The following is a 10,448-nucleotide window of genomic DNA, read 5'->3' on the forward strand; positions in this document are numbered from 1 at the left end:
CTCTCCATCCACCTTCCCAGGTTTCCAGAGTCGTCTTATGGTCCAAAGCTCCCCCTACCCCACAAGGGGATACTCTAGCTGCCCTTCTGGAGAGGACTGAAGACCCCAAGTTGACTCCCTGATCCTTGTGCCCCCTGGGAGGCCACTGAGAGCTGGGCAGGAGGTGTCAGCAGGAGGGAGGGTGGTGGGCCAGGTGGCAGAGTTGCTAGAAAGGAGGAAGCCTTCAAATGCTGGTTCCCTCACCTCCTCCCACTGGGCTGTTTCCCCTGTTTCACAGTGAAAGAGCTGCACAGGAGCCCAGCCCCACCCTGCAGAGGCGCCAGAGCTGCTTTCCTGTGCCCGGAGACCCTAAACATCCATGGAACGATCAGGCTTCCCTGCTCTGGGCTGGGACCAGCCTCTGTCCTGATGGCCAGAAGCTCCGATGAGCAGGTGTAGACAGCAGACAGTTTCCTTATTCAGCAATAAGGACAATGTGCTTGGTGGATAAATGCCTTAAACACGGAAGAGTTCACGAGAAAAAAATAATGAAAGAGGCTTGGCAAATAACTTCAAACCAGTGAGATGGGTCCCCCTCTGTGGGGACTCACAGGCCTGGCCTGAAGATTTGAGTGTATAGAAGGCATGAGGTCCCCCGACTCTCCCATTGCAAGGGAGGTGCTTGTTACCTTTCATGATCCCCTTGCTCTCTCTCTGGTGCCCACTTTCTCACTCTGCATCCCTCAACACCCACCTCTGCCCCAGCCGCCCTGGTGATGGGTTGGGGAACAAAAAGCACAGGTCGTGCAGGCAGACACCGGGGAGCAAATCTCCTGGCTCTAGCTGGCTACAACTAACCTCTCTGCACTTCCGTTTTCTCATCTGTAAAATGATGATCATCCCCAGCATAGAGCGGTGCTGGAGGATTAAGTAATGAGATAATATCTGTAAAGCACTGTGCTTGGTGATGGAGATCAGTAAATGTGGTTCCATCCCACGGCTGTCCTGCCTTATCTACCCCATCACCTCAGAACAGGTACAGCTTCCATCCTAAAGCGTTAAGATGCTTCCTGCAAAAAGATCTCAAGAAAGGCTGGGCGCGGTGGCTCACACCTGTAATCCCAGCACTTTGGGAGGCCGAGGTGGGCGGATCACCTGAGGTCAGGAGTTCAAGACCAGCCTGGCCACAATGGTGAAACCCTGTCTCTACTAAAAGTGTAAAAATTAGTGGGGCATGGTGGCGGACACCTGTTATCCCAGCTACTTGTGAGGCTGAAGTAGGAGAACTGCTTGAACCTGGGAGGCACAGGTTGCAGCAAGCCGAGATTGTGCCACTGCACTCCAGCCCAGGTGACACAGTGAGACCCCGTCTCAAAAAAAAAAAAAAAAAAAAAAATCTCAAGACAGCAGAGGAGAGAAGCTGCGACATGAGGACTCCAGCCACAATCAATCATCAGCTGTGCTTTTGCATCAAAGCCTGTCTGCGAGGCAGGGGTGCGCACTGGAGCCGCTCCACTCACCTGGACAGGGGCTCAGAGACCTGGAAACAGCATTATGCCCCATAATAGGGGATCAGAGAAATAAAGTGTGATGTTGGCATAAAAGAGAACAGGGTACAAGCCTGTGAAGGATGGCGCATGTGGATATTAGGTACTGACATGAACCTTTGTCATCATACACTGATAAGTGAAAAAACAGCATCACAGTATATGTTCAAAACAGCGTATATGCTAGAATAACATTTTCTGGAGAAAATCTCAAACCTAATTCTATCGATCCCCCAAAATATGAAAGGCTACATGCCAAAGGATTAATAGTGATTCCTTCTAGGTTGCAGGAATGTGGCTACTTTTTGCCACCATTTTTCTTTTTTTTGTTGTTGCTATAAATGTTAATTACTTGTATCATCACTTTAAAAAACAGGCCGGGCATGGTGGCTCATGCCTGTAATCCCAGCACTTACAGTGGATCATCTGAGGTCAGGAGTTTGAGAGCAGCCTGGCCAACATGGTGAAAACCCATCTCTACTAACATATAAAAATTAGCCAGGCGTGGTGGGCACCTGTAATCTCAGCTACTTGGGAGGCTGAGGCAGGAGAATCACTTGAACCTGGGAGGCAGAGGATGCGGTGAGCCGAGATTGCACCATCGCACTCCAGCCTGGGCAACAAGAGTAAATCTCCATCTCAACAACAACAAAAAAAAGAGCCAGGCATAGTGACTCACGTCTGTAGTCCCAGCTACTAGGGAGGCTGAGGTGAGCTGAGATTGCGCTACTGCACTCCAGCCTGGGCAACAGAGCGAGACTCCTTCTTAAAATAAATAAATAAATAAATTCAAAAGGAAAAATATAATAAGGACACCCTCCATGGCTTCTGCAGTCTCTTCTGAGCTGACAGTCAAGGTCCTGGCATGGCCTGGCTCTCCTCCAGTGCTGGGTTGGGGGCTCTGTGGCTCAGCACCCCACCCACGCCTGGCCTAACCACATCCTTTGCTGACCTTGAACCCCACACAGATCCTAGAAAAGCTGCATGGCTCCATGAATCCATGGATGTACATGTTGGAGCTTTCATGCCCTTTCTCACCTAAACTTTCCAACCACCTAGAGAGCTCAGCTAGAGTACCTCACTTTACAGACGAAGAAACAGGCCTTGGGAGGTGAAGCGACTTTCTCTGATGACTGGGAAGTGTGGAGGAAGTCCTGCATCCAGGCCTGCCTGAACCAAAGACTTGTCTCTTACGCCCCAAACTCTGCGACTCTGTGCACACCTCACCAGGCCCCCACTCACCCATCTAACCTGTTTTTGTTCTGTGCATGTTGTTGTTCTGTGTGCTGGGTCACACCTGTTGGGCGCCTTTCCCTCCCTGGTGAGGGTGAAGCTTTAGGAAGTAGAGAGAAAGGCAGGGCACAGGGCCTGGCTGTGAGGAAGGGTCACACTTACAGCCAGACCTGGGGCTGGTGGGGTAAGCAGAGGGCACAGGGCACATGGGGGAGAGGAGAGAACTTCCCAAGACAGGGAAGTGTCTCAACCATAATCACCCTCAGTGTTGCTGCTTCCCTGCTTTATGTTCCTATAGAGACACCCGGAGGGGACAGCCTGCTGTGGTGGGCCCGGGTTGTATGCTGATAGAACCCTGGGGCTGGGATGGGGCAGGAGGCGAGACCCTGGCTTCCTGCTTTCTTCTCCCGCCACCCGCTTCTTCCTCCTCTCTTCCCTTCTCCCCCCATCCCATCTTCTGCCTGCTCTCCTTTCATATTCTTCCTCTTTCCTCCTCTTCTCCTGTTCCTCTCCCTTCTTCCTTCCCTTCCAGTCCAGCCATAATGGGAAGAAGTCCCTGCAAGGAGCTCTGGCTCTTGGCCAAGATGGAAGGAGAACCTGGGACAGGAAAGGATCCCAGCAAAGGGTTGTACACTGGCCCCGCCTAGCGCTTGCTGAACCTTAGCTTTGGAGCACAAGGTGGAATCCAGGTCTGTCAGCCTCCCACAGTCTGGCCCAGCTCAGCAGGGAAGCAGCAGTCTGCACAATGTGACTGCTGGTGACGGATGTTGGCCTCTGCCCATCTGGCTGCATCGCTGTCAACATGCAGGTTCCATGTCCTGGGCTTCTGCCTAGGCACTGCCCTGCAAAGTGAGCCCCAGGAGAAACCCGGGTTTACAGATGGTCTATAACCCCAAACCCCGTACCCCACTGGCTGACGCTGGCTACCCAAACAGAAATAATTGAGGCACAGAGGATGGCAGAACTAAATCTCTCGTGTGGACGGTTGTCTCTGCAGCCATGTTATTAGCATCTTGAGGGCAGAGCCTGAGTTGCTTTCACCTCTGCAACCTCCTTAGCACCCAGCACTAGGAAAGTGACATAGGACACACTTAAAAAATACCAGCACTGACATGCAAACCTAGGTCTTGCACGTCAAGTTTATTAGGTGTGTAAAACTTCTTGTAGTGTTCGCTCTAACTTAGCCAGGTGGGAAAGTGTCAAATAAAAAGGACTTCGGTGGGATTTCCAAGTAGCATCCCTTGAATCTGCACTCAAGGGATGCTACTCGGAAATCCCACCGAAGTCCTTTTTATTAAATATGTGCGCATGCGTGCAACACACATGTGTACGTGTATACCTTTCCCCCAAAACTGGAATGTCAGACGAGGGCCATTTCTGCTGTACCCACTGCCTCTGCCACTCATTAGTTGATTGTGATCTGGAGCCCATTACCTAACCACACAACCAGATGACCACCTTATATGAGAGCTGGCTTGCTCAGTCTGCCACCGCTTTTTTCTTTTTGTGTATGTGTGTGTGTGTACAGATGGGGTCCCATTGTGTTGCCAAGGCTTCAAGTGATCCTCCCGCCTTAGCCTCCCAAATTATTGGGAATGCAGATATGAGTCACCACACCCAGCCTCTGTTGCTTCGTTGTTGAAAATTGTTGAGATCTTGGCCGGGCGGGGTGGCTCACGCCTGTAATCCCAGCACTTTGGGAGGCCGAGACGGGCGGATCGCGAGGTCAGGAGATTGAGACCATGCTGGCTAACATGGTGAAACCCCATCTCTACTAAAAAATACAAAAAAAAAAAAAAAAATTGTTGAGATCTAGCGTTCCCCATGGGTTAAACTCTCCTTATCCACGGACTGGAGTGCACCTGTCATGGGATCTCAAGTCTAAGTAATAAAGCTACGACTGCAAGGGTGAGTAGGCGCTGCCTCAGAGCATCCCCCAATGCTGCCATCTCAGAGGCTAGGACACATGCCCTGTCTGCGGAGCCAGGGTTTGCTGTCCTGGACACCCCGTGTATCTGCTGTGACCTTTACTGACAGGAAAGAATCTTGCTTTCTTGACACGAATCTGCACTCAAGACATGCTACTCAGAAATCCCACTTAAGTCCTTTTTATTAAACGTGTGCGCATGCGTGCAACATATGTGTATGCGTATACATTTCCCCCAAAACTGGAATGCTGGATGAGGGCCATTTCTGCTGTACCCACCACCTTGTACGCTCAGTTCTTTCCCTCTGAAGCCACCCCCAATGCTCAAGGCTTCTTTCCATCTACTACTGAGTTGGGGTCTGGGGAGGGTGACCTCCAGCAGCCACAGCTGTGCACCCCTCTGTGTGAACTTGGCTTAGACAAGCAAGTGGGAAAGTAAGTGGATGTGGTGACATAAGCCCTCCCTACTTCCCCCGTTCTAAGGGACATCTTGCTAGTGAAGGCACAGCTGACCCCAGAAGTACTGTCCCCGACTCAGAGGACAGAATGTGGAGGGTTTGACCTAGACCCTGAGACACATGGAACCAGCTACCTGGGGAGCAAAGTAAGTGCCAGGGGTTCTGGGACTGCAGGCCAGGGCCAGACTCTAGGTCTGCCACCCCTTGCTCCCCCAGTGCCTGGCACAGTGCGTAGCCCACAGGAGATTCACAATAGACACTGGTGGAATGAATGAGCTTGGACAAGATCAGTAAACAGAACCTTAATTTCCTCTCCTCTAAACAGGAAATTAGAGGAGCATCTGCTCCTCTTACCAATGTGTTGTGGGGAGCAAAGGAGGTCAGCTCAAGTGAAACTGATTTGAATCCCAGCTCTGCCCCTTTCTAGTTGCACTACCTCAGGCAACTGCAACCTCTTGCAGCCTCAGTTTCCTCATCTGTACAATGGGACCAGTTGCAAAACCTTCATGGGGGTGGAAGCTCAGTGTTTGGCATATTAGGCATTCGCTACTATTTTCATCATGCTTATGAAAGTACTTTGAAAATTGCAAATGCTTTTCAAATATGAATTGCCATTTTCTTTTTTCTTTTTTTTTTTTTTTGTCCAGGGAATCCATTTCAGAGAACCAAATGTACTTTAGGGAAAGTTTATATGATCAACAAAACTAACAATAATCCTCATTGTCCTTATTGAGCGTCTATTGAATGCCAGGCATTATGCTGGCTTCTTAAAACACATCACGTCGTGGAAGCTATGGGTCCCCTATTGCTCCTATTTTGTAGGTGAGGAAAATGAGGCACAGAGAGGTTGAGCTACTTCCCCAAAGTTACAGAGCTAGGAAGCAGGGCAGCCAGGATTTTGAAGACCAGGATCCCAGGCCTTCTCTCTTGTGAACCCAAGGGCCTCTGAGATTTACCGGTGCATCCTGGGAAAAGCTCTCAATGGACAGCAGTTGTGGGTGAGTGGGGCTTTCTAGAACCAGGCCCCTTCTTTATCCTCCACTCGGATGGCTCAGGATTCTGCTCTGTCTGGCTCTGCCCCGAGCACTGTTCCTCATTCACTCTTACCTTATGTAAGAGTTCCCGCCCCCCACCCCAAGGATTATATAAGGCAGCCCAGTAAACACCCTGCAGGCCTTAGGACTCCTGGGGAGAACTAAGATGGTCTACAAATGTGACCTCTCACCCTCACCCCTTCTCAGGACCCCACTCTTGCTGGCTGTTTTCCTCCTGAGGCACGAGCCTGCCTGTGCCTGTGAGTGTAACTGCATGTGTGAGCATACACTCACGCCATGTGCCCACGTGTGCAGACTGGTACACCACAGGGGAGCCAAACACACGTTAGTACACACCCATCTTCACTTCTTTTTTTTTAACAGTGGGAAAATCCTGCAAAGTGTCCCCACTAAGGCTTTCCTTTTCAGCAAATTCAGAACCGTTAACCTTGCTTTGTCAAGGAACGAAGGAAGGAAGGAAGGAAGGAAGGAAGGAAGGAAGGAAGGAAGGGAGGGAGGGAAAGAAGAAGGAAGGAGAGAGAGAAAGAGAGAGAAAGAAAGAGAAAGAGGAAAGAAAGAAAGGTAAAGAAAGAAAGAAGAAAAGAAAGAAGGAAGGAAGGAAGAGGGAGGGAGGGAGGAAGGGGAAAAGAAAAGAAAGAAAAAAATGATAAAAGTTTTTTTTTTTTTTTTTTTGAGATGGAGTCTCGCTCTGTCACCCAGGCTGGAGCACAGTGGCATGATCTCGGCTCACTGCAAGCTCCGCCTCCTGGGTTCACACCATTCTCCTGCCTCAGCCTCCTGAGTAGCTGGGATTACAGGCGCCCGCCACCACGCACGGCTAAGTTTTTGTATTTTTAGTAGAGACAGGGTTTCACAGTGTTAGCCAGGATAGTCTCGATCTCCTGACCTCGTGATCCACCTGCCTTGGCCTCCCAAAGTGTTGGGATTACAGGCGTGAGCCACTACACCTAGCGATAAAGGTTTTTAAAAAAGAAATTTGGCCAGGCGCAGTGGCTCACACCTGTAATATCAGCACTTAGGGAGACAGAGACGAGTGGATCACCTGAGGTCAGGAGTTTGACACCAGCCTGGCCAACATGGCGAAACCCAGTCTCTACTAAAAGTAATTAAAAATAAATTAGCCAGGCATGGTGGTGCAAGCCCGTAATCCTAGCTGCTCAGGAGGCTGAGGCAGGAGAATCGCTTGAATCTGGGAGGCAGGGGTTTCAGTGAGCTGAGATTGTGCCACTGCACTCCAGCCTGGGCAACAGAGCAAGACTCTGTCTCAAAAAAAAAAAAAAAAAAAAAAATTAACTCTTGACTCACTGTCTTCTCACTCCAGTCACATTTAGTAGCAGACCCATTTTATTAGAGGAGAATTCTCGTAATATTTGCTCTAACTTGGCCCGGTGGAAAAGTGTCTAAGCCTGTGTTCTTTCTGAAACCATTTTCTGGTCATTCAGGGTTTTACGTGAATGCCTGTAGCTGTCTGAGCTGCATTCCTCAAGCCACTGGGGGCAGCCCAGGCTCCAGATAACTGTACCACCTCACACGATGAAGCCACTTATCTAGGTTGCCTGAGTCAGTGAAGGCTGCTGTCCCCAGATCAGGCTGGACTTCCTGCAAGTCACACCAAACCATCAACAGAACATTCTCTGCATTCGGGGTTTTGCCCCCAGAGACACTTTACAAGGAATCTCAGCTCCTGGCCTCACTGGCCTAGCCTGGCCCGAATTCTCCCAGGTCTGAGATTTGGTCCCAGGGTCCAGGGACAGGGCACATCCTGATCATGATGATTCTGACTGCACAGGAGCACTTGGGAGCCAGGACGACTCTGGATCCTTCATAGCCAGGGACCATCTGTGCCTTCGAGATACTCCCCCACCCCACCTGTGCCAAGCCTCTCCCTAATTAAACTAGTGCCAAAGACACGAGATGGCATTCCCTTTGCTTCTCTTAGCTAAAACCAGCTAAGACTTCAGTCACCTTCGTCCTTGTTATTCTTCACTCCCACCCACAGCAAAAGAGAGAAGAAAGGGAGAAATCCAGAGTCTCTCCCCGAATCTTCCAAGAACCGCTTGAGTGGGGCTGGCACTAGGACAAAGGATGGTAGGGGATACATAGGCCAGAAAGCCCAGCCTTCTCTCCTCCGGTGTCCCCAGGTCCCCCTGTCCCCCACTTCCAGAGAGCAGAGCTGTCCTCTCCCTGTCCGCCAGGGAGTAGTCAATTCTTGCTGCTCCACACTGCTGCAAGGGAAGTTAGCACCTGCAGGAGGCGTGGGTTTCTGGGCAGCTGGGGCATCCTGTAATGGGAGGCTCCAAGTCCCCTGCAGGCAACTGCGCTTGGAGGCCATTTTCTCCATTTTATAATAAACATTCTGGGACTTCCCCACCACAAAGCTGCCAACCCCCACCCCTACAGGATGCAACAAGGGGGTTTCTTCCGTCTACTCACCTGCCCGCTATAAGGGTAGGGACAAAGCAAGCACTTAGAAGGGGCTTTTGGCCTTATAATTAAACTTTTAATTAAATCTAGTTTTTCTCCTTTGCCAAATTGAGTTTTCCTTGTTCACGTTTTCTCCGTTTTGGACTCAGCTGACTGATTTTGTTTCATCTCATAGAAGACTCATATATCCAGTGATTTAATTAATCTCACCAGCTGTCTGGCTGTCCCACAGGACCTGCCTTCTCCGCTGTTGGCCTTAGAAAACGATTCCCTTTCCCTTTCCTCGCTCTGGCCTCGGCGTGGAGCCCCAGGATCCCCTGACCTGCGCTGTGGGCTCCCCAGTCAGGCGTCCACGCAGGGACTAGATATCTCCCAAGGGGCTCAAAGGGTCCGCCAGGAGGGTACATGCCCTCGGCCCCGCAACACACACACACCCCACAGGCGCGGGGGGAAGCTGCCTGAAGCCCTACGGCTGCAGTTTTATTACAAGATTTCTTTCCAAACGCAAAATCAGGCCAACAAGCTTAGCGACTCTGACGCTTCACATCTTCACCCACTCTCCCCGCACCCTGCTCCGAAACCACCCGTACCAACAACGTACACACAAAACTCCCACGCGAGCGACCGCAGTCCCAAATTGCATCCCCACACCCACTCCCACCCTGCCCCGAACGTCTTAAAAAACAAACAACAACAACAACAACAACAACAACAAAAACTGGTAAGAACCCTCATCCCCCACTCTCCCACCCCGCCACGCTGCAGCCCACACAGGACGGAGCCAGGCGTCCAAGTCCCTTCCTGCGCCCCCGCCGAGAGTCTCGCCGCGTCCCCGCCCTGGCGCCCCAGGCACGTAGCTGCCCGCCCGGAGGCAGCGCAGAGCGCAGAGAGCCGGGCGAGGGTCCGGGTCTCCGGGGTCCTTCTTGCAGCAGCGCTGGCGAGGGCGGACCCAGATGACGCTCAGTACAGCCCCAGGATGGCGGCACCCACGTCCTTGGAGGGCCGGCGCTCCTGCACCAGAAAGTTGATCATGCTCTCGGACTTGATGAGCAGGTTGCAGCCCAGGAAGAAGACGCCGAAGACCACGGTAAGCGACAGCACGCAGAGCACGGCGATCTGCGCCACCCGTGACACCCACAGGCTGCGCTCGTCGGGCGCCAGCCCCGCGGGGACTCCATCGCTGGCGGCCAGCGGTGCGCCCCCGGGACAGCAGCCCAGCCACGTGCCCAGCCCGTGGGTGCGGTTCCCCAGGGCGGCCCCGGCGCCGCCGCCCACGCCGCCCACCTCCTCCAAGCCGCTGTGGTTCAGGAAGGTCGCATTCATCGCGGCGCGGCGCCGGGGGTCTCGGCGCGCAGTCCCGGGTGCACTGGGCTGCTCGCCCACGTCCGCGCTCTCAGGGACACTCGGGGCTCCTCCGATCCGCTCGTGCAGTGCGGGGAGGGGACGAAAGCGGGAGGCTCCCTGCGCGCTCTCGGGCCGCCTACTCCTGCGCACCGGGCGGGAAGCGGCTGCCCGGAGGAGCGAGCAACAGGCGGCGCAGGAGCTGGAGCCGGAGAACCTAGTGTGCGTCGCGGTCGCCAGCTGGGTTCCTCGCACGCCCGGCCGCCCCTCCCCTAGCGACGGCCCGGCCCCGCCCCGCCGGTCCCTGCAACATCTCCGAGGGGCGGGAATCCCGCCGCGGGCGCAGCCTTCCCGGAGTCCCGATGCCGGAGGGGGTCCGGAGATCGGGCAGCCTCTGTCCTCTGGCCGGCGAAACTCCACCCCCTCCTGATACCCGCTGTCCGTTCTTGTCTAGAAAATCTCTCCAAGGTGCCCATTCCAGGAT

At 52.9% G+C, this 10,448-nt stretch overlaps 2 protein-coding genes across 3 annotated transcripts in view; one reads left to right on the plus strand and one right to left on the minus strand.

Moving 5' to 3' along the window:
• GOSR2 (golgi SNAP receptor complex member 2) overlaps positions 1-6,788 on the plus strand; it is a 49,030-nt gene extending 42,242 nt beyond the window's left edge. For both annotated transcript variants that reach the window (XR_012088884.1, XM_073005181.1), the window contains one exon: positions 278-6,788. The gene's annotated coding sequence lies outside the window, so the exon portion shown is untranslated. The remainder of the gene's footprint in view (positions 1-277) is intronic.
• A 1,563-nt stretch (positions 6,789-8,351) lies between these two features.
• On the minus strand, positions 8,352-10,228 carry RPRML (reprimo like). The gene has a single exon (XM_008012222.3). The coding sequence runs from the start codon at positions 9,944-9,946 to the stop codon at positions 9,584-9,586; it is 363 nt and encodes a 120-aa protein (XP_008010413.1). The 5' UTR covers positions 9,947-10,228; the 3' UTR covers positions 8,352-9,583.
• Positions 10,229-10,448: the final 220 nt, after the last annotated feature.

The sequence above is a fragment of the Chlorocebus sabaeus genome, chromosome 16, assembly GCF_047675955.1.
Source record: "Chlorocebus sabaeus isolate Y175 chromosome 16, mChlSab1.0.hap1, whole genome shotgun sequence".
Classification (NCBI taxonomy): domain Eukaryota; kingdom Metazoa; phylum Chordata; class Mammalia; order Primates; family Cercopithecidae; genus Chlorocebus; species Chlorocebus sabaeus.